Source organism: Cydia fagiglandana, chromosome 8 (genome assembly GCF_963556715.1).
Source record: "Cydia fagiglandana chromosome 8, ilCydFagi1.1, whole genome shotgun sequence".
NCBI classification, from domain to species: domain Eukaryota; kingdom Metazoa; phylum Arthropoda; class Insecta; order Lepidoptera; family Tortricidae; genus Cydia; species Cydia fagiglandana.
The window spans coordinates 13,893,074-13,918,359 of record NC_085939.1 but is presented as its reverse complement, the minus strand read 5'-3'; the positions used below and the strand labels follow the sequence as shown (position 1 = coordinate 13,918,359).

Genomic DNA, 25,286 nt, shown 5'->3' with positions numbered 1-25,286 from the left:
GTATAAACAATTTCAACCCTAATGATTAATTAGCGTTAATTACGTTAATATTAACCTTATTTTACCATTTCAGTTGGAATTATTTATACCAATTCCGTTAACACCACTCCGCTGGACCAAATACAGCCACCAAAAATAATCTGTGGTAGATTAAGTACCAAATACTAATTTATAATTATGTTGGGTTTCTTTACCACTGCCAGTAAGTAGGATAGTTAGTTACAAAAATACAAAAATACAAGTTCAAGGATACAAAAACTTTTGACGGAATTCGGACTTTACTTAAATAGAGATGTTAAAATGAGCTCAAAATTTTAGATTTACATATTTGTTAAGTTCTGACTTCATTCCATTAACGAGTTTTCACGATGTCACACTGGTACGACAGTTACCGACAGAGCAGTAAAAGATAAGTTGCTGAATTTAAATGAGGTGCAAAGTTTCAAAGTTCTCTACCTCATTTTATCACCGAAAACTAAAGGTAGTATGCGTCATATATGTTTTTGGGTGATAAAATAAGTGCTAAGTAGAGAATGCAACGGATAGTTGTTTGGCCGGATACCGGATATTCGGCCTAAACATCAGCCGGATATCCGGTATCCGGCCGCCGAATATTCGGCTAGCGGAACTATACCTATATTTCGGTTTTTCAGGTGCGCATTCTGCAGGTTTGACCTGTTTCCCAGTAAACGTTCGCGCGGACTCATTTCTAGGTACGAAATGAGTGCGCGTGCAAGTCAGTGGAATGATTAAATTGTTTTAAAATAATAAACAGGTCCGAATATGACCGTGTCTGTTTCTTAAATACAATTTGTTTACTCCGTAATCAAGCAATGTTACTATCCGGTATCCGGCCGGATAGTAGGTCACTATCCGGTATCCGGCCGGATAGTAAAATAATGGCCGGATAGGCCGGATACCGGATAGTAACCGGATATCCGGTGCATCTCTAGTGCTAAGCGTCGCGTAATTGTTTGTTGGGATAGTTCTCTCCTAAAGCAGTTAACTTACACAAATATAAAAACAAACAATGTGAACGCACGATCGCTGCATCTTACATAAATTAGAGAGAGGGTTTACCTTGGCAGTAAAAGCCAAGGGAGACGCGAATGTATGGCCAACATAAAGGATAAAGCTGTACCCATTGTGGGATTTGCGGCGCAAGTTAGGATCTTTAGCGGACACGTAAAATATTATGCTGGGTAAAACCAACAACACGAGATAATTTACCCCTTAAGAGTGACTCACGTTTGACCAGGGCCCTATTTCACCAACGTGATAGGTGCGACATTTGTCGACATCACTGTTACTGACGTCACAGGCGTCCATAGGCTACAGTAACCGCTTACCATCAGACGGGCGGTGTGGTTGTTTGCCACCAACATGTTAATTAAAAAAAACTCCACTATATCGTCAGTTAATAAGTACTTATTTTGCGAACCTAATGACAATTGTCACAAGAAATACGACAATTGTCACGAAATTCCGACACAGAACACATTTGCTGTCAAGAATTACCGAAGTCAAGAATTACCGAAAGTTGGTTCTTTGAAATCTTGTCACAATTGTCATCATTATCATCATAAACATGGCAAGAGAAATACCTGTTTTTGCCGATATAATAAAGTTTTTTTAAATAATACAATGATGGTGACAAACAAGAATACGGCCCGCCCGATGGTAAGCGATAGCCGTAGCCCATGGATGCCTGTGACGTCAGCAACAATGAGACTTGTCGAATTGTCGCACCTGTCACGTTGGTGAAATAGGGGCCAGGCCGGGCCCGGACCGAGGCGTCCGACATGTTATTTTCTATGACAGCTGCTCGGTGATCACTTTTTCGGTGAAAACGAAGCGCTGGAAGCACCGGCCCGTCCCCGGCCCGGTCTCGCGTGTGTCATTCTTTAGACAGAATATTTGTGTGTTTGTTCGCGATAACCTCAAATATTATACTACTGAACGGATTTTCATGCGGTTTTCGCCTATCAATAGAGTGGTTCTTGAGGAAGATTTAAGTGTAAAATTTGCTAACCCGTACGAAGCCGGGGCGGGTCGCTAGTAAAACAATAAAACCAACAAAACCGCACGTATGCTTTAACATTACCCGTCAACAAAACGAGCCAAGATCGCAAAACACTTAGGTATATAATATTTTTATTGTAATCCCAACCCCGCTTGGAAAGCAAAGGGGACCTACAGTATAAAAAATATGTATTTCCCAGCGACGTTTATGTTATTGCAAGGTTTAGATACAATAAAAGGTCCCTGAATCATGTAACGTCGTAGTGGTTTTTGTCATATTTTTGTACAAATGTTTGTGTATATTTGTAAACAAGTTATTTTTGGTTTGAAAGATAAAATAATGTTTTTGGTTGGAAGACGTACTTATTGTTAGTAATACGATATTTTACATTCATCTGCTTTCATTAGTAATAACTAATAAACTTGGTCAAACCAATTTGTCAGTCAGTAAGAACTAGGAAAACTATACGTACTCATCCTTTTCCTTTGGGTGCTAGTACTAGTGTAAGACAAAGATAGTCTATCTATAGTCTATTTCTGGTGCAGAGGCTGTCCATAGCCATCCAGCGGGGTTATGTCGTAAGTATTATGGGCACTTTTGCACCGGAAGCGGTAAGGAACGGGTTTGACTAATAGTTATACTGTGTAATTATTTTTTAAGGTGTAAAATTCCTATGTATGAAAATTTTAATAAACTTTAAGTCTATCTATGATTGAAATGAAACAGTCCTTTGACAAACTATATAAACTATTTTGAAAGGATTCTTCAATAATTCTTTTTTCCATTTACTGATGTTAAAAATACCACATGACTTCATTGACTCACTTTTTTTTATGTAATAGTCAGCATACGAGTAAGTGATTATATTTCATCAAATAAACCAAAGAGACTTTTAGATATAAAACTTCAAAGAGGCTGAACATGAGTTAACACCAAAGCAATCTCTATGATTATTAGTAAATTCAGATCGGTCTTTATGCTCATTACCTACCTTTACTAACTGTATGCTGCTATTAATAGTATAAGTACTTATTTGTATTGTATTACTTACCTGTAAGTATATTAGTTGTGCCTTTCCACGCGGTTAGGTTATTATGAACTTAATACCTAGCAATAATTAAGCTTTGATATGTAAATTAGGTTACCACAAGATGAGCCTAACTAGTGAAAATCATACAAAACCATATTTTTCTAAAACGTACATTTCAGAGCGCACACCAAACACTTTATTGCAACGAAGTCGAATGATAAACGATCCTCCCGCGGTCAAATTAAGCGTCGGACGGTATAAATTGCTGATATTAATCTGTGTCACTTAATACTCCATGATGCTCGAGCGAGACGAATTACAAACATCTTGATAATTGCACCCGGGGGAATGCCAAATTGAGGCACGTGATGTACTGTTTGTTCAGATAAAACGTGGCAACACAAGTATTGCACATGCCAGCTAGGGAACAGGGGATATACATATATATAGGTACCATTGCCGTATGTACCACAGTACGGATAACGATTTTAAGTCTATCGATCGGAAAATGAATTAGATTTCTACTAGACTTCAGCAAGTTACGATATGGATAATTTAAAAATATTTATAAGATAGATATGTCAAATTTGACGTTTCCGCGATTCTGGAGGTCCTCTTGAACGATTTTGACAAGTTATGACTTAGATATCCAAGTCACATCTAGTCGATATCTAATGTAGATCTAAATAGTTGATCTCTAAATCGTCTCTAGATCTTGTGATTATCTCGAAATCCGAATAGGCCTGTATGTGCGCATTAATAAGTTCTTTAGGGTAGTCAGTTGAAAATGCTTAGGCACAAGTGCATAACCAAATGACAATACATCGGCCTTCTAAATTTCCGTCGCTATACTAATCGAACTGACCTTGTAGAATCTAAAATCTGTCGCCTTGGAGAGAACTCCTTAGGAACGAGGCGTGTCCATTCTGTATGAAACAGGTACATTAAGTACTTATCCTGTGACATGAGTTAGATAGCCGTTCAAAATATTACAAAAACTAAAACAATTTCAATTCACTAGTCGCGTGATATAATCAATTACAATGCAATCAATTTAAATTTCAGAATAAATGCCCGTGCTCATAAATCAGGACTAACATTCAACATCCCCCGCATGCGTTTTCTCTTATAAAACAGGTCGAGGCTATAATAATATTTCCACAAGACAAACTAAACCGCTTATAAGCCTGATACCTAGTAATAAAATGTCACGAGTAATACTTTTTGCAGTAAACTAGCCGTAATACGTTACGGCGTGACATGGTTTATAGTTACTGTTGCAATACCAAGATACTAACTACAATAATATAAACGCACGCAGCATGGTCACTTTTTACATTTTGGAGTACTTCCAAGTAAATGTACAGGGTGATTTCTGGGTTGTGATCCAGAACCACTTTTTCTGATTCTGTAAATGATCCACATTATCATATGGTAGTATTTGATTAGAAGATAATTACTTTAATTATTCTTATTTTTCAAGTAAAATTAATGTTATACTAAGTAATTATGGTCACCCTATGACTTTTGACATACGCTGTATGGAAAGCGACAAGACGTCACATTGAGTAGGGTCACCAAATTGTATGCAAAAATGTTTTTTTCCTACTTGTCATCTGGAAAATAATCATCATTATTGGTGATAAACAATAATTAACAACATCATTAGGCTAATCTTTGGATTCTGTACGATGTCTGGCTCTCTTGCTCCACGACCCCGAAATCACCCTGTATAATAGAGAACAGAGCATGGCTAGAGTTAGACCAAGACAAGACTGCAACGATTTTGATAGCACACGAAGTACAAGTGTTATTTTAAACGTCAAACTTCTATGAGATTATGACGTATAGATAATACTTGCACTCCGCTATCAAAATCATTGCAGACTTGTCTTGGTCTAACTCTAGATCTGTTAATTAACTTCAATAAACCTTAAGTAATTAGTTATCCTGCTAATGGTCCGTTCACACAATAGACGCAGGCAGATAAGGTCGGTTACTAACTCCCCGTCGGGGCGGTGGTCAGCGGTGTGTGATATTGGCCTTACAATTACTAATAGGGCATTAGTATTGACGTAGTTTGCGTGTGTATTGTGATTATTAGACAATAGTTGTCAGATCAGTTACCTATTGTAAAACTACCTAACCAAAGTCCAAAACTTGAATGCATACTTACTACTTTGTAATTAAGTATTTCGCAAAGGCCTGTGATGATGTAAACAGTGTTGGTACGCGCCTCTTAACAGCCAAATTGATTCGCTATTGGCCCAAAGATAGTGTGCAGCTGCAACGGATGTTCCTCATACTCCGCGTTGACATTCGAGCGAGTCGTGACACGATCCCGCTTTGTTCGTTATCCAACGTGCGTTTCAACTTTGGAGTTCAACGAGTGGCGTAGGCATGCAAGTGATGGACGTGTTTTAAAGCGAAATGTCGAAAGAGGACGGGTTAACTTGTCCCGAGACTGTCACATCGTTCGTCGTCGTCGAATTTCGGTGTAACTACGGACTGTGTTGAGTGTCAAATTGACTCAATCAATCAAAATGCAGTTTGCGAGTGCGGTGAATGAGGCAACCCGCGTAAAAATGTAACGAAATTAGTTTCATTATACCATGTTGGTGGCAAACAAGCATACGGCCTGCCTGATAGTAAGCGATCACCGTAGCCTATCGACGCTTACAACTCCTTACCTGCGCATTGCCAGCCCTTAAAAAACTTGTACAGTCTTTTTTTAGGGTTCCGTACCCAAAGGGTAAAACGGGACCCTATTACTAAGACTTCGCTGTCCGTCCGTCCGTCCGTCCGTCTGTCACCAGGCTGTATCTCACGAACCGTGATAGCTAGACAGTTGAAATTTTCACAGATGATGTATTTCTGTTGCCGCTATAACAACAAATACTAAAAACAGAATAAAATAAAGATTTAAATGGGGTTCCCATACAACAAACGTGATTTTTGATCAAAGTTAAGCAACATCGGGAGTGGTCAGTACTTGGATGGGTGACCGTTTTTTTTTTGCTTTTTTTTGTTTTTTTTTTGCATTATGGTACGGAACCCTTCGTGCGCGAGTCCGACTCGCACTTGCCCGGTTTTTTATTTTATGTCGTCTCTTTCAATATTTGTATCAAAATATAGACCACTTAGTTTAATATACTTGTTTCTTACTTTTATCAAATCGTTTAGTTTTAAATTCGTGAACACGGAGAACATAACTTAAAACAAACACGAAACACTGTCCCTATCTTCAGACACCACTCCAGCCTACAAAGACACACATACTCGTATTGTTGTCAATTTGTTCTAAATATATTGAGGGTAGAAGAGAACAAATAGCTTGGCTATTGACAAAGCGTGGGTCTAAAATGTCCAAATACTCTGGTGAGATATGTTCTAGCCTGCGGACTAGACTAAGGAAAATTGCTCGACCGAAAAATAAAGTTTCAGAAAAGAAAAATATATTAGGAAAGTGCGGTAGAGTGTAACTAGGGAAAACATGTTGTTATTAAAAACTGCTTTTTACGGTAATATATTTACCAACTTCGATTTTGATACATTTTGACCGAAATAACGGCAATCCCTTTATTATCTTCATTAATTAGCAACACTTCAACCTGTTCATAACGCTCGTCTCAAATACGGATGTAAGAGCGACGCGCTGATATTTTACGTTTTAGATTACGGCTCTAGGTAAAACACAGAAATTGAAACATAGTAGGTAAACTTACCTGAACGACAGCGAAGTCAGAGGCCTGTAGCTCTTATGACTGTTGACATCACCCATCGGCGTACCCCAAAAGTCATTATCGAACACTTGTCGCAGCGAATTCGTCCCAATCACGTCCGGGTTCGTCACGATCGCGGGGATGTCGTCATGCACGAATTCGCCATTAAGGCTGTTGAAGTAGCTGAGGACGGCGGCGGCCGTGACAATGCCATATAAGATCAGGTCACTGTTGAGGCGTGGTGGCTCCTCGCGGACCGTGGGCAGAGCCCGTCGCTTCATCTTCAGTGTTCGCATACGGAGTGTCACATTTCGGGACTTGCACATTTAGGTAACTGTAACAAAACAAACTTTGATTTAATACCCATATTATATTCTGAATACTAAGGAATCAACAATGGGATGTACGAAACAAGGTTATAATCAGTCAATAAGTAATACAAAATGTATAAACATTTATTATGGAAATTCCATTATTTGTCACGGTCCAAACTTTAAAGTTAAAACGCACAAGTTATAGAAAAGGCTTAGGTCCTACCTATTCATAATGCTCTTTTGAGGAAAGCATTTCGGCTGGAATGGTATTTGCTAATTTCGTATTAAATTCGAGCCAAAGGTCGTCCGTTCAAACTAAATTCTCAGCCTGGAAATCGCTCATTCCCCGCCTATTTTCAATAATGTACTATTAACGCTATGTTAGATTGATAATTTACTTAGATGTTACCTGTGTGTGTGTACAGTCGCCATCAGATATATCGGAGCGGTCAAGGCGCTCACAAATATCTGAACACGCCTCTATTATCAATGCATTAGAGTGCGTGTTCAGATATTGTGAACACCTTGGCCGCTCCGGTATATCTGATGACGAGTGTACATTGTAAATGTCATTTTATATGAAGAAAACCAGAGCAGAATTTAGTGTACAAAAGCAGAATGCCAGATTAGATATTTCGAGCACGTCCCGCCCAAGCACTCGTAGGCCGGGAAATTCATAACGGCGGTATTGCTGCGTTATTGAAAAATAGTTATTCAGATTAGTTTGCTGGCAATGCTGGCATGATGGACTTGTCTGGTATTCTTTATGTATGTAGAACTTGGGAGTAGATTCATTGAATACAGGGTGTCCCAGAATTCGAAGTCAAGCCGTAAACGGATGATAGACCAAGTCATAACAGTTATCATAAAAATACAAAAAAAAATCCAACTCATGTTCTTTAAAAATTATGGTCACTTTAAAAATTCACTAAAAAATCCACACCCTGTAATTATTCAAGATTACACAATAATAAAAAAATTAGAATAAATTATGGAATTTGTAGTAACAAGAGTTAAAGAACCATTACAGGGTGTGGATTTTTTAGTGAATTTTTAAAGTGACCATAATTTTTAAAAAACATTAGTTGGATTTTTTTTTTGTATTTTTATGATAACTGTTATGACTTGGTCTATCATCCGTTTACAGATTGACGTCGAATTCTGGGACACCCTGTATTTGTTAAAGGCGGTCAAAAAAGGCTTGACACCAATTAAAAAAATTCTGCAAACAGTAAGTGTTAGTTCTACCTAAGATTAATATTTCCTTTTAAAAGGGACTATATTATTATTCTTCGTTCTTGTCTTCTTCTTGACATAACAAGTCGATTACATACGCAAACATACATATTGGGCTTAAGCCATTCAGCCTTCGAGCAACACGGAAGGGAGGCGGCATTCGCACTATTTCCCCTCTGCCTAGGTACAAGATCAACTGATCTGGCGCGGGTAATAAAACTAGTTGCGCTCGGATTTTTCACTAGACCGGGTCCAGACGCGCGCGTGAACACAGCAGCAGAAAAAATGCCTAATTGCTCGGTTTTTTGTCGTAAAAAGAGGTCTGGGGCAGCAAATTTACAAAAAGAAGGTGTTACTTTTCACACGTAATATTTATTTTACATATCATACGTTTAATTACATTTAAACACAATTATTATATTTTAGTCTCGTGTAATTGTTGGATTTATAGATTTTGCTCGCCCAGTACAAATTGCGGATCGGTCGAGCGACAAATCCGACTTCTTATCTTTCAGAATACATCGAAAATGTGTTAGTGTGCGTGTTGTGACACTTGTCACTCGTCCGTACACAAAAAGAGATCGAGGTTTGCAAGATTTGTCTTTGACGTGTGTCATTTTCTATGTATTTGTGTCGTCATTACAGATTGGATTTTGTATGTAAGTGTGTGAGAACGACTGTGTGCACCTTTCCCCCGGCAAAAAATGGCAGAAAGATTTGTACGGTAAGATATCGCTTGGGCCCCTCCCTTCCGATGTATCGGAAACCGGTGTTGCTCGAAGCATCTCTCCGATTAAGTACCATATTTGAAGCCAAGTAAATATGTAGGTACTAATTATATACAAAATGTGTGTCTAGATCTAGACACAGTCTGATACCATGCACTAATCGATAGTCAATTTAATTACTTAGTCGGCTATTAATTACTAAATGCAGTATATACCGAAATAACCTTTCAGATCCATACTTAGGTACCTAATAATATTATACAAAATTAATTCTATATGTCAGTTTGTACATTACCTTTTTGCGCGGTAAACGCTGGACTGATTTAGACGAAATTCCGTATGAAACTAGTTTAAGTCCCGGGAAAGGACAAAGGATATTTTTTCCCGGAAATCATTCAACAATATCTTAAATCATAGCCATTTACAATAGAATCAACAAAGGTCGGAAGGTCGAGAACAATTTATTGAATTTCATATTTAATAAATAGGTATTATTTTTCTTTCATATCCAATTAGCGCGTCCTGTAAGTCGTGTTTTCAAATCTTAATCATTTGTTCATAGGCGACTTCTAAGAACCGCTGCCATCTTAGAAAATATCCTCGATTCCCAAGAAGCTCGCATTTTGCTCGCATTCCACTTAATAACTACCTACGCACTATATTGAAATATCATCGAAAAAACATCAAAGTTATATGGATGTAATTGGCATAATTTCTGAAGCTATAAGAAGCGGACTTAATAAGGCCGATATATGTACAATGTACCTAAGAGGTCCCGTTAAGTTAAAGAATAATAAAACAAAACATCAAAGTTAAACATAGGTAAGTACCTATATTTTCCTATTTACTTATCTTAATTTGATTAAATTCATATTATAAAATAGTTCCATGTTTTTAATATCATGTCTGTCATTAACTCATAACCTACCTATAAATAATTATAAAGCCGACCGGCTTATTCATTTTGGTGTAAATTTACTGACAGCTATAATTAATTACAATAGTTTCGTGTTCGGTAGCAGCTGTATTGTACAGTCAACTTTGATAAACATGGATAAACATAAATATTTCAGAGACGTGATATTATGTGTACACAATTCAGCTTACAGGGCAAAGACAAGACTCAAAGGGCAAAGTCAAACTTAAATGGCCCTAAAACGCTAGTGTGAACAGTCCATAATATACACATAAAACTAGCTGAAACAACTAAACAACATTACGTACCCGTGCAAACTTGAAAGTGCTCGCTTGGCACTCTTTGCTGAACTTGCTTGCTCAAGCAGCACATGAATTTTGCACCACAAGTACTTTTAGTTCACCCACTTGTTTGAGTTGAGATTATTGCGAAATTCAATTTTCCGAGATTTACTTTCTTTGTATCTACTTACCCATATTTTTTTAAGATTCAAGGCAAAGTCAGGGCAGTCAATCGTGCCTCATTCTCGTAGTAATCGTCATTCCTTTCACCAGTATGTTCGCCTGCTATTTAGCTCACCTTTTAGTACCAAGCTTTAATTTGGTCATACAAACGACTGAACAAGTTAGAAAAAATATTATTTTAGGATAACAGACAGCACTCTCAGACTTTTTGAAGTGAAAATATTTGTTAGAATAAAGTTACTCCACCCCCTAAAAATTAAGGATTAAGGTGGCCACTGACGAGCCTTCCAACAGTCCAAATAGCGGGGCTGCAATCCAAAATCGGTCCGTGAATGTCAAAAACGTGCAATGTTTAATATTAGGAGGATGCCGTCCATTTGGATGAATCGATTGTCACGGCATCCATTTGGAAGGCTCGTCAGTGGCCTGCTTAGATCCCAATTAATCCAAGAATTAATCCGTGATTCTGCTCCTTAGGCTGTTTGTGCAAAATAGCTATATGTTCCATTTTGTGTTAGTTTGTTACGTTGAGTTCGTTCGTAGATTGCTTTGCACCAATACAGTGCAGTAATAACTAAGCTTACGTGTAACGAATACCTGTGCCTTTGATACGCACTATTTGTGGTTATGCAGACGTGAGGCCGAGATGTGAAGTGCCTGTCAAAAGTAACTTTGACATCACGGACTTCGACGCAGATATTCATCAGGGCTTTACCAGAACAGCGGTGGCGAGCTGGGGGGGAGTCTAAAGGGCATAATCAGTGAGCATCGTCGGTGAACAGTAGAGAGATAGAGAATGAAAAGTAGCGATTTTAACGACCTCAGAAATTATAGGAATCCTAGAACTTCTATAGACTAATGCCATAACGTGCATGGTACGGTTTAGATTGATACGATCTATATCCAAGAAACCGTCTAATTTGCCCTTGAGGTAGTTAGTAAAAAGATTTAAGGGTACCAAACCCATTTTATGCAGCTTTAACAACATAATGTCAGTTTCGACTCGGTCAAAGGCCTTATGGGAATCCACTGTGGAATAGGAATACACTGTGATTTTGTTATGTCTGACCATCGCAACAAAATCATTCCTCAGAAATCTCATTCCCCTGGCTACAGTTACCTATTAGCAAATACCCAGGAAATTCGCAGTTTTGGTTGTAGATGGAACTTGGCACGGCTAACAGTCACTAAAATAAGAAATTCTAATTTTGCGAATATGTATGGCCAGGGGAATGAGATATTTAAAGAATGTCCCAGGTGCACTAGGTAAACAAAGAAAACTAAGCGATATTGTATGATGCCCATTAACATCGATTCACTGAGAGAAAAATCATTAGTAAACTAAACCAGGAATTAAAAAACAGTTCTGTACTGGGGGAAAAAATTAAGTTTAGTAATAATTATAGACGTTTCACTATTTCTGTAAAGTTTATTTATTTCTACAAACAGCTCAGTAATCCTAAATCTAATTTCAACAAACAGATAATAGAAATTGCAAGAACTAATAGAAATTGCAAAAGTCAATTTGTTCCTATTAGTTGACTCTCCTTGTCCCCGGATTAAGTTTATTTTGTCTAATATTTATTTCATTAAAAACAATTACTATACATTTACAAACATATTAAAAGTCGTACGTCACAAAAAATAAATCACACTTAAAACTAATTACTGCTACTTAACCTTAACCTAACCAAGCTATAACTAGATAAAACTAAAACATAACTAAATATAAAAAATCTCCCTCAACTCACCCGCCTCCGGGAAACTTCCCAAAATGCTGGCGACATTCCCCCTCTGAATCGCCACGCCTAGCCTCTGAAGTTTATTTTTGTAATTCTAAGTGTGTTTTTGTTATCCTTTTCTCTCAGTGTATATGGCAACTACGAACACTACTCGTAATTAGCCCACCAGGCATGTCGAGTCGATCTCGCTCGGCCTTTCAAAACATAGGTACTTATTTATAAAGGCACATAACAGAGCTTCGGGTTTACGCTGTATTCCAAATATTTTCGACAGTAACCTCAGCTAAGACTGGACATCTGATATTCTGAATCTTAATATTCATATTTCAAATATAGCATGCAGTTTTACTTAACAATAGACAAACAACGATTAGAACTTTAAGATACTTCAATTATTACGTCTAGATACGATATGGATTAGATACCTATGCCAGTATCACCTATATTTAACATGTCCTACTGCCGTATTCGAACTTCAAGCTATTCACAAAAGACGACACGTACTAGATCCATTCTAGATATGTTATAGTTTAGATATCAACTAGTTCTCTTTTGCAGCGCAATTCGGGCAACCAATCTCACTTTTACGTTAGATAGCGTAAGATATCTATTAGATGCGAATTGGATCTCTAAGTCATATCCCGAGGAAATCGTTCAAAAGTATCTCCAAAATCGCGCAAATGTCAAATTTGACAGATTAGATCTTAAACATATCGTTTTGTAAATAGTAGTAGTAGTTTTGTGATTATCGTTTTAACTTTTCTATTATAAAACCTGCACCTAACAACCGTCTCTTTTTGGCCCAGTGGTTGACTGGTAGAGAATGCCTTATGGCACTAAGTCCGCCATTTGTACTTATAATTTTATGTGCAATAAAGTTTAAATAAATAAATAAATAAATATCGTTATCGTATCTTGGTAATGTCTAAAAGATATCTAATAGATGTCTATTTTAAAATCCGAATCGGGCCCCTAATGCCGCTCCTAGTACAGTTAGCTACACTAGTTGCGTAATAAAATCGGTTACGCTATCTTACTCGTAGATAACCGGGCGGTCCTTCGGTCCAGTATGGCCCTCACGTCGTCTATAAAGCGGCCGCTAAATTAAATTCATGGCGGCTGTCCACTCGATACAACAATGTGTGGTATGTTAAAAGTTTACCCGCTGGCTTAGCTGCTAGGCATTATTTACTGAAGTTTCGTCTAGGACATCACTAGATAATCGGTTTTTCTTCTATGATGGTATTTTGGTAATATTTTATTTCACGTAACAGTTTTATTTTCTACATTCAATTCTTTTTCTCGTTCCAGACGCCTCTTATCGACTAAATCAATAAAATCAAAATGTAGGATGCTTATTGTGAATTATCAATCATTATTATACACACCACGAACAAACGTGTTATAAAATGTGTCTGTAAAAAAATATATATACCTATTACAGGCTACTTTGTCCGTATTGTATGTGCTGTCTATGCTCATTGTTTTATTTGTTTCCCTTCAATTCTTCGAAGCGATAAATGCATTTACAGTCAACGCATATAATACTGACATGTTAGTTCTTCAAAAGTTATAAAAAATCATAAGTCTTTTAATTTTGTGTCCGGTGTATACATGGCCCGCCTGTCCGCTTTTTAAAGGGGCCCACTGATTACCAGTCTACCGCGCTGGACGATATCGGCCTGTCAATAATCGCAAAATTTGACAGCTCCGAACATCTGATCGGCATATCGTCCGGCGAATTGGTAATCTGTGGGCCCCTTAAGATCAAGCACGCCGTAGGTTTACTATGGATAACTTGATCTTAGAAATCGAATAGACGGAGTTTAAAAATTCCCCTGGAAACATTGCCTGTAAGTACAAATAGATCTTCTCGAATATCTCGGGTATATTGAGAACTCTAGGTACTTCACCGAGTAAACAAGTACCTCTTATGGCATAAAGCAGTGAAAGCCCATTTCGTCTATGGAAGGCCCTGGTTTTTGGAATAACGGAAATTAAAGGATGTAACCCCTCAGGAAATAAAATACTAAAATATAATGCGAGTGAGATAAACGCGGTGAAAATCCTTGTGGATCCCGTTCGTGTGTCAAATACTGAATGTTTAGCAAAAATATAAGCGCAGTGAGAATTGATAAAAAATAAGCAAAATATATTGTAAGTTAAGATTTAATGAAATCAATACACATACATAACATATATTATGTATGTGTAACATGTAACATTATTGCTGTACATATTTATCTTTACATCACCAACTATTCTTCTCTCTTTGATTTAATGACTGGTAGTGAATGCCGGCTGGCATTAAGTGCGCCTTTTGTAACTGTATATTTTTACTGTGCAAGAAAATTTAAATAAATAATACAGACATAATGTTATGTGTACCAACATATAACAATTTTATCAGAACTCCAATACCACGCATTTCTTCTATAACGATACCTATTTCGGGCATGAAACACGCATGCCAAAAAAGTTTTTTTTATTTAGGCATAGCATAGGCACTTTTTCATACATATGTTGAATGATAATAAAAATGGTTCATGTAAGAAATCTTATGACTCCCTGACTCCCACTTTCCTACTCTTTTTTATAACTTTTGAAAAAGAAACATGTCACTATTGTTTCCGTTGGCTGTAAATGCGTTTATCGCTTCGGTAAATTGAGGCAGAACCAAATAAAACAACGAGCACATACAATAAATTCTCCGATACCGAGGTTAGGGCTGTCAGCCGGGCGGGACACTTCGAGCCCTGGTTATATGGCTTAAATATTTGCTGGTTAAGAAGATTCTCTAAGAACAATAACTTTAAAAAAATTGGAGGACCTTATTTAGATTCTAACTTAAATAAGTAATAAGATTCTTCGGTGGCTCATTTTCCTAACATACCTATTAGTTAGACTATTAATGTTCATAAATCGTACCAATTATAAATTGGAAAAAACTACTAGGTATTCGTTATTTTTTAAAGGTAGCTGTTAATTATTTTTTATAAATAGTTTGTTGTCTTTAGTTCAAACAACAAACAAAGTTTCGTTTACAAACAAGGTTAGTAAGCATAGCTTTTAATGAGACTTGAAATGATTTATTAACGGAATATTAAAATTATAGAAATAACAAGCTTTTGTTCGTCTTCTTGACATCTATCCGTGTGGCAACCCTGATGAAAATAAAGAAAACGGCATACAAGAAGCAACTGATTGTAGGAGCACAAAGGCGTGGCAGACGCATCCTAGTTTCACGCCATCGCGGGTAAAGACCGATCGAAATGACACTTCGAACAACGGCTTTTAATTGTGTTTCGATGCTCATACGTTTAGTTTTGTTATTTAATTAATCAATTTGCCGATTCTAGACAGTCTTACCCCTTTTTTAATTTTATATTTTTATTATAAAATTGAGGAACGCTGTAACGCTGGGCCAATCTAGCCACAAAGTAGAGTGGAGAACAGGAATATAGGGGTAGGGGAAGGCCAAAAATAAAGATGGCGGGACGACCCAGATACATATAGGTATTAGGTATGGAGGTCTGCACCTGTCTATAGTATATATTTATAGGTACTTATTGTATGGAGGTCTGTACAACTCACAGCCTGTAAAAAACAATATACGTAAACGTCAAAAATAACTCACTCCTAAAAACAAATTGTAGGTGACCTTTTATAAAATATCAACAGAGAGTTGTCTCGAATACGATGATACTTAGATATTTATAGTGCTTTGACAGCTTCAGATATTTCCAATATGTGTAGAGAAGGTATGTTTTGGAGTTAATGCCATCATTAAATTTCCTTTATAGGTACAAAATGTGCGAAATAAAGATACATTTTTCACAGGGCTTTTTTGTGACGAAACAACATATACATAAATAGATAATATGAAAGCCTTATAACTCATAAAATACAAGATTCAGATTCGCTCAAACAAAATTTATGGCGCTTTTATAATGAAACCCCAAGAAAAGTCGTAAAATCCCCTAGTGCTATAATCACCCCATAGTCGGTACTCGGTAGCCCTGAGATGTTAGCTTGCAGTGCACGGGTGAGACGAAAACTCAAGCGACCAGTTTGACTGCGCTCCCTGATTATATCTATATATTACGGATCTCTAGCTCATCTTACACTGGTTTTTAGAGACTGACGTAAGTCATGTCCTGTCTCGAATACATGCCCTGTTAACGTCGCCCATTTATCGGGCATAAAAGGCGTAAAAATGGCGGTAGTTTTCTCGTACATCGTACTGATCTGGGACCTTTCTTGCAAAAGGACTTTGTTTTATTAAAAAACTAAGCGAGTTACGACTTCTTGGAGTTAAGGTGGTTTGGTGAAGGAAGCTCACAGGAGATTAACCGGTACTGTAAAGATGAGATAAAGAAGGGTGCTTTTAATTAAATGAATATAAGGATTTTTTCGACGAATAAACGGAGGTTTAGTGTCTTACCCCCTTATTCATAAACGTTTACTAAAGTTGACAAGCCGATAATAATCGTTTGTCCCTTTCTATCATACCAATACGTCGGAAAGGGACAAACGATTATTATCGGCTTCTCAACTTTAGTAAACGTTTATGAATAAGGGGGTTAATATGTAGGAAAGTATTATTATTCATCATCATCATCATCATCCCAGCCATAAAACGTCCACTGCTGAACATAGGCCTCCCCCTTTGGGGGAGGGGGGGTGAATGCCATATACGCCACGCTTGGCAGGCGGGTTGGCGATCGCAGTCGAGTACACCGAATTTGAGGGACGCTGCTGCCCGTCCACCGGTGGTCTTGGACGTGGTTTAAGGACATACCCGGGTCCTGGACGTAGTTTAAGGACATATCCGGGTATTATCATTCATAAATAAGAAAAGGACAAGGAATATATATATTGTAATTAGAATAAAGAAAACAATACTACAGCTTGGGCAAAATTGATCTCGTCGTATGTCTGCTTGGTTTTTCTTATCTATAAACGAGTCGCATTTCTCAACCGATACTCGAAATATTTTTATTTAAATGTTCGATAATAATATGGACCCTTTTTGACGATTCTCTATTTAGGTTTGTTACAGGCATGGCAGACCCATATATTTATTCAGTTTCAGTTACATATCACAGATCCACTAGTACCTTTGCTAGTATGTAATCTATCTATCTAATACCTTTAAACGAGCAATTGTTTATATATTGTCTTGTTTATTTATATATTTCGGGGATCTTGGAAACGACTCTAACGATTTCGATGAAATTTGCTATATGGGGTTATTCGGGGGCGATAAATCGAACGAGCTAGGTCTTATCTCTGGGCAAACGCGCATTGCTGAGTTTTTTAGGGTTCCGTACCCAAAGGGTAAAACGGGACCCTATTACTAAGACTTCGCTGTCCGTCCGTCCGTCCGTCCGTCCGTCCGTCCGTCCGTCCGTCTGTCACCAGGCTGTATCTCACGAACCGTGATAGCTAGACAGTTGAAATTTTCACAGATGATGTATTTCTGTTGCCGCTACAACAACAAATACTAAACACAGAATAAAATAAAGATTTAAATGGGGCTCCCATACAACAAACGCGATTTTTGACCAAAGTTAAGCAACGTCGGGAGGGGTCAGTACTTGGATGGGTGACCGTTTTTTTTGCTTTTTTTTGTTTGTTTTTTTTGCATTATGGTACGGAATCCTTCGTGCGCGAGTCCGACTCGCACTTGTCCGGTTTTTAATATACATATGTTTTCCGAGCAAAGCTCGGTCTCCCAGATATTGCGTAATTATGTTTGTTATCTTAGACCAAACAAGCATTTTCAATTATCTATTAATTTTCTCATAAGGCTTTACACTTACAATTTCAATCAGAGTATTTTATAAATTCTGTAATAAAAATATTCAGCCTAATGAAGAGGACAGGATAATGAATTCTTGTTGAACGGTGGAATCACTGAGAGCATGTGGCAATTAACAGCGCGCCTCTGTCAAGCAAACCAACGCGATAATGAGTAATTTCGTTAACACTACAATCGGAATGTTGGCTCGTGTTGATTTTTATGAAGTAATCTGGTTTGATGTATGAGAATGAGGCCATCTATCATAATCAAGTGGAAATTATAAAAAAAAATAAGTTTACACGACATTAAAGTTTCGACATTTTATTTTACTTTATTACCTAATTAGAAATTGATGTCATTCCATTCCTTACATTATATTACTCGTTTTTTTTCGTAGCAATTATTTCCGAAAATATATACTTTATCAAAAAATGGTTGTGAAAGACCCATACGGCCCGATTCGAACTTTAAGTCAAATATTACGTCTAGATACGATATGGATTAGATATATCAGTACCAAAAGTGACGTTTCGTCAAACAAAAATGATAAACGATATCGTATCTTTTATCGTATACTAGTACGATACGATATCGTATACTAGTAATATATTTTACGTATCTTAAAGTCGAATCGGGCCGGTATTCGTTTTGAAATATGTACCTAAGTACCTATAAAACGACACTCCGCACGATATACAGTCAACAACAGAGCTATGACTACAGCCAAAAATATGTATACACAACCTTAATGTACAGGCAATAAAGTACTGTATACATATTTTTGACACTTTGCCTGTATTCATAGCTCTGTTGTTGACTGTACAATAGTTAAAGCGGTAAGTCTCGGTATTTCATCTCGTAAGTCAACGCAAAGATATTGAACGTCAATGATAAACATTAATTTATTTGACAATTAGCAAACATTTTTTTTATATTCCTTTCAAACTTTGTCGATTTTTGTGCAGTTTGCTTGGCCAAGTAAACTTACATATCTCCTCTTTTGTAATAAAGCTAAAAATGTATACAGATGTAGTACATAATTGTTTTCCATCGTATTTTCTCGGAAACGTTCGTATTTGTCATGCTACTTCTGTCAACCTCAGTACTTTTTGTACCGAGACTGACTAAATAGCAAGAAACGTTCGTACATTTCCGATGGTAAAACAATTATGTACTACATCTGTAGTTATATTTGACGTCGACGGACTGTAGTAAAATGCTCCGAAGTCAGCCAACAAGCCAGACGTGATAATGAGTAATTGTATCAACGCTACATTCAGCTGTTTACACGTCTTGTTTCGTTAGGATAATACTATTAACAAGGGCACTAACTGAGCTTAATTCAATTGCAAAAAAAACGGTCAGTTAACTTTACTAACGTGTACGAATTGTATGAGTGAAAATTTGGCTGTCTCATTCACTCCCGCTGATGTGATATCGCCTGGTTTCTACGGGACACTCAATTTTTTTCGCGATTTCGGCATTGCTTACATAATAAAAGTTGTTCAGTATTATTAAAGTCACTACACAGAGTATTGGTTAAAATTTCATCGTGTATAAATTTGTTGAAATATAAATAAAAATATTATCGTACTTTAAAAACTTAAAATAGTTAAGTTTACTTTAAATGGAAATCATTTTCATCAGTTTTAAGTGTGGTTGTACTTCAAGCTTACATCCGATACGCGTAGTAAGTATCGATTGCAAAGTAAGTACTTAGGTACTTATTTTAAATCAATGCTATTATACAATTCGCCACATTGCATCACTGTATATAACAGCATCAATTAAAACCGAATTACACAGCTCAAACTGTTTCAATTACTGAATAATACCACCCATTAGTAACGAGTATTGTCAGCTGACCTCAATCCCGCTGCCGAACGATTGGAAAACAGTGCGGTAAACATGACATTCCTGGCCGCTACAGGCCGCTACCCCATCTACCCATACCCATAGGTACCCCGTACCACGAGCCTGAAAGTGTCACACTGAGATACGTTGGGCCATACTGAAAGTTTCTGGATTGTGATATATGAGACGACTTATATTTTTAAATGGCCAGTCCAGGAATTTTCCGTATATCCTAAGTATACGCTAACGTATACATAACTTACTTTCTATGCATCTCGGTCGTACTGACATAATAGTGCGAGCGAGATGTATAGAAAGACGTCAGCGAATATGTCATTGTTGACACTGTCAGTACTCCTATAGTCAGACCGTAAAAAGTCTGCAGCGATTTTGATAGCCCACGCAGTGCAAGTGTCATTTTAAACGTCAAACTTGTATTAAATTATGACGTATAGATAACACTTACACTGCGTGGGCTATCAAATCCGCTGCAGACTTTTATTGGTGCGACTATACTACTAAACGAATCCTAACACTAGTACTTACCCGTATCACGAGTAGGTACCTACTAGTGTTAGGATTCGTTTGTAATGGTATTCATTAATGATGAGCATTGTTACAAAGACATTCATTCAACATGCGTTTATAAAACAGAGTAGATAGCACGACGTTCCTGATCGTTTAAAACTATAAGGAATTGTTCACAACGATTAACATTTCCCAAACAAAATCAAAACATAAAAATATTGCAAACATACTCGTACATGAGTCTGTCAATCTAAGGCATGTCCGTCAGTAGAAAAAATGGCAAATTTTTTAAAATCTCCCACTCGTCCCATAGATAATTTAAATTTCGCGCCTTTTTCTACTGACAAAGTTGTTTGAGCGGCTATAACTACTAACTTTTCAATGATAATTCTATACCAAATTGATGAATAGTAGATAAGAAATAAAAAGGAGTACGAGGTATGGAAGAAGATGGCAAGCGGTTAGCGATGAAGTTGCGCGGTATTTTTTTAGTCTAGTAGAAGGCAGCTGAGTTATGGGACTAAAACTAGTTTAAATATTTATGTTTACTTAAAAATAAACATAAAAATAAACATAATATTTATGTTTACTTAAAAATAAACATAAATAAATATAATACAAATGAGCTTCACGCAGCCTTGGCTAGAAAATAGCTGACCATAATAACTTCTTACCCATGCATCGCCTCAGTTAAACGGTAAACCTATGAATGAGTTACGATATTTTTCTCTTCCAAACTGTCCTTGTGAACTAGCCCTTACGGCCGGTAGTTTGCACCCTTCGGTAATTTGCGCGCACAGGCCGGGAAATGGGGAGATTACAGCCGCACTGGCCACTTGACTCGACCGCGGAGCGGCCGGGAAACGGCCGCTTTCTGATTTATAAAGTGCTCCGATTGTCCAAGCCGTAAGTCGTTTGATGATGTTTACATGTGAAATGGTTTTGAGATATAGATGGGATCATGAGGTTGATTCTGTTTTAAAATATGGTTTTGTTTCATTTTGATACTACTTTAAGCCGTGTTATCAGATATCTCACGTCGCTAAAGAGTCGATGTATTTTAAAGCGGAATTAATGTGCTACTATTTGGGCGTAATTTATTTGAAAGATTGTTTACGCTACGTCTTACGTAGGCGAACAACGCGCGAACGCGGCGCGGCGCGGCGCGGCGAAATCAATCCTTTGATGCCCATAGAAGTGTCCTACGTAAGCGATCTCGTTGCGAACGCGGTGCGGCGCGATTTGCACGCGAATGTCAGGCGGCGCGGCGCGGCGCGGCGCGGCGGCGGCCGCTTTCGCCGCGCCGCGCCGCGCCGCGTTCGCGCATTGTTCGCCTACGTAAGACGTAGCGTTAGGAAAGTATTACTTAATAGAAGATGATGATGTCAACTTTAACCTCGAAATATCGGAGGTTAATTTAAGTAACTTAAGTTTTAGATTAAGATTAAATCCCATTTCCGTAAATAATGTGTGAATATTTTCACAAATAATTACTTAATGTACCTAGTTAAATATTTCACACTGAATAATAATGCGTCAAAACATCGTAATTTTATATTCACTTTTAGCCGGTAACATCATTGTTCACACATAATAGTACAAAATATCAAATGTCAACTACCGAACATATCAGCAGAAATGAAACATTTAATATTAATGAAAAGGGGATAAACAATAAATCAGTGTAATTTATGGTCGAAACCAACGAATCATGTTTTGTATTTTCCTTCATAAATAATCAAATAGGTATTTGAAATCGCTTCTACGCTTTGAAGGAAAAACAATTCTGAATTAAGATGATTCTGAATAATTCTGAACCGTCATCATTTTAACCGACTTCGATTCCAGAAAGGACGATGATCTGTATTTGTATGTGGCTAAGTTTTTTTGTGTACCATTATTCCGATTTTTGTGGTCGTATTTGAATTATACAGGTATTTTTGTTTGAAAAGAGTCACCTCCAAGGTAGCTTATAAATTTGGTTCTAATCTGATGCTGGAATGCAAGAGGAAGGAACATCGAAAATCATGAATTTGACTGATGATTTACGAACAAAATGCAGACTGACGCATTATCGAAGTTGCATTGTGTAAGTAATAATGCTTCCATCAATACCCATATACGAATATCCAGCGAGTAGTCATGGTAGAATTATATTTTACATCGCAGAGTACAGTACAAAGCAGACGCAATACAAGCACTTTTTCACGAACGAACGGTAGTCCGGAGCGCCCAATTCCAACACAGCCATTGATCAACTCCTATTTGCAGTATGCAAATATTTGAATCAATTTAATTTAACGGCATTCCGCAAGTAGCGGCAGCTAAACAGATGCAAACAGTGTTCCAGAAAGTTGGATACAACTATCTGATCCCAATTGAAACTGCTGCATTGTGCTGCGTTCACGCCGGGACAAGTCGCTAGCACTAATTACGCGGGGTGTAAACACATGTCGCAAACTGTTGCTTTACCTACAACCTACAACTATGCGGAGAACAAGTATTTGAGATTAGGAAACGCTGAGCGTTCTGTAATCTTTGAATGTTACAAAGTGTACCTCCAGTACTTACAGGCGCCCAATTGCTAAGTGGTGTCGAAGGCGCTCTCAAATCGCAAACCTCCTAAATTCCATAATGACTTCGTTTCCAGGAAATCTTTATTGTATCAATGGGAAAAAACACAAATTTATTCTCAACTCATCAACAATTTAGGTACACTTTAACACATAATATTAGTGGCAATGTAAGTTGTAATTCTTGACTCAGTATTTCATTTCATGCATAACGTTTATCATAAAATACAAAAAATAGTTCTATAGGTAACTATTGATTAAAACCTATAGGTTATCCTATCTTTAACCTTGTGCCTACATTTGTCCTACCCAAAGGACATAGAACACCTCTATCTATGCGACATATAAGTAATTTAACTTAAAATACGAGTAGGTAGGAGGATAAGTAATTAAAGCAATAGTCTGTCTATTGAAAAAGTTTAGGTATATTTGGTGAATTCCGACTACTTCAAGATATCAGCTAATTCCGAAAATCACTCATAATCCCTATATTTTAAAGTCTCATTTAGGAATAAATAAGGCGGTTATCATACTGGATGCGATTCCCACGTCGCTTCGATATGCGAACAGGATATAATAAGCGCATAGCGTTGTTTCGCTCAAACATCGGAGCGACGTGCGAATCGGATCCAGTGTGAACCCTACACCTTATAAAACAAAGTCCCCCGCCGCGTCCGTCTGTTTGTTCGCGATAAACTGAAAAACTACAGAATTAATTTTCATGCGGTTTTCACCTATCTATAGATTGATTCTTAAGGAAAGTTAAGGTGTATACGTAATTTGTTAAACCGTCCGAAGCCGGGGCGAGTCGCTAGTCTAAAATATTGTTAGTCGCTGTCTACAAATGCACACCTACGTCAGGCGTGGCGCACTCCGCGATTTCGTCACTTTGCTACAGGTAGCTAAAAGTACATCCGTTCGACCCCAATTTTGGGGTTTGTCATAAGCCGCGCGTGGCGCTGTCGCCACCTACCGGCCATATATGTGCTGACCGTGACAGACGCGTTTTGTTAGAGAGTGAGTCTTCTGTACCTAGTACTATTATTTATTCTGTGCCTACGCTGACTAGACGCGCAAGTCTAGACTGTCTACGCCGACAACTTGTTGATCCGCCGTAACGAACGAGGTGTTTGCGTGGCTGTCTTCACTTTGATCATACTCGATATGCAAGTCTGACGACTTAACAAATCGATAATAAATCTTTATGTACTTACCCCCTTATTCATAAAGTTGACAAGCCGATAACCGTTTGTCCCTTTCCGACGTATTAGTATGACGGGAAAGGACAAGCAATTATCGACTTGTCAACTTTAGTAATCGTTTATGAGGGGGATAGTAACCGTTGTGTTCCTTGACTTCAGAGTCCGTAAAGGGAATGATGGGAATGATGTTTAATGTCAATTAAACGGCATGTTATTACAATTTAAACCTCATTTAAAGGGAAATTATTCCTTACGTCTTTATCTTCTCTTATGTTACGTATAATATTTATAACTATGACTAAGTGATATGTATTAACACATGGATGCCTTTGTTTGACATAATTATTGAAAGTCATAATGTAATGATTGTCAGATTATCGTTAGTCATAATTTTGAAAGTTAATTTTTCAGGATTTTCGTAAGGTTCTCCCTATAGGTTAGATTTGTTTCATGGCTAGACCCCGCTATCGGAGGTGCAAATTGGTAGCTGTCAAGTTCTTAGGGATAGGAAAACATTATTTTGAAATACTAGCTAGGTATATGTCCACAGCTAGTTATGTGCCTCATTCCACAAAGTAGATCAGTCACGCGGTCTCACTGCGCGTTTTTATGTCAAGTATCACTCGGCCTTCGTTTTAACAGCGACTAGGTACTTTTTAACCCTCGCCCTGCCCTCTAAAGGGCAGTCACGAGTTTGGGCCGTGCGGCCGGCATCTTCAGTCTCCTTCCTCATTACTGAGGGTAATTTTTACGGAACTTCTTTACTTTAGGGTTTTTTTAATGAGAAAAAATAATGCTACAATTTACGTATCCTTATCAACCCTATAACTGAGGCCACATTCGACATGATACAACTGTCAGATTTCGCATTCACGTCAACTCAACAGTTGAGTTTATTGCATGTTGATTCTATCAAGTGTTGATTCCATCAACTGTAAATAATATCATTTGGTACAACCAAAAGTAAACTCTGAACTCGGAGTGGTTAGGTTTGGTATGGTTGTCACTTGACTGTGGATTGCTAATGTCAAATTTTGACATTGTACGTATTCGAGATCTTATGATTTTTCCCACATCAACGGGAGATCAACACGATACGTCAAACATCGCTTATCGAATAGAGATGCTGGTCTAACAGTATGATACAC

The 25,286-nt window shown here is 37.6% G+C and overlaps 1 protein-coding gene across 1 annotated transcript in view; it reads right to left on the bottom strand.

Moving 5' to 3' along the window:
* LOC134666751 (protein O-mannosyl-transferase TMTC1-like) overlaps nucleotides 1–25,286 on the bottom strand; it is a 103,791-nt gene that overhangs the window by 54,829 nt on the left and 23,676 nt on the right. The window contains exon 2 of the mRNA XM_063524021.1: nucleotides 6,779–7,109. Within this exon, the coding sequence (XP_063380091.1) occupies nucleotides 6,779–7,101 (323 nt within the window). The 5' untranslated portion in view covers nucleotides 7,102–7,109. The remainder of the gene's footprint in view (nucleotides 1–6,778; nucleotides 7,110–25,286) is intronic.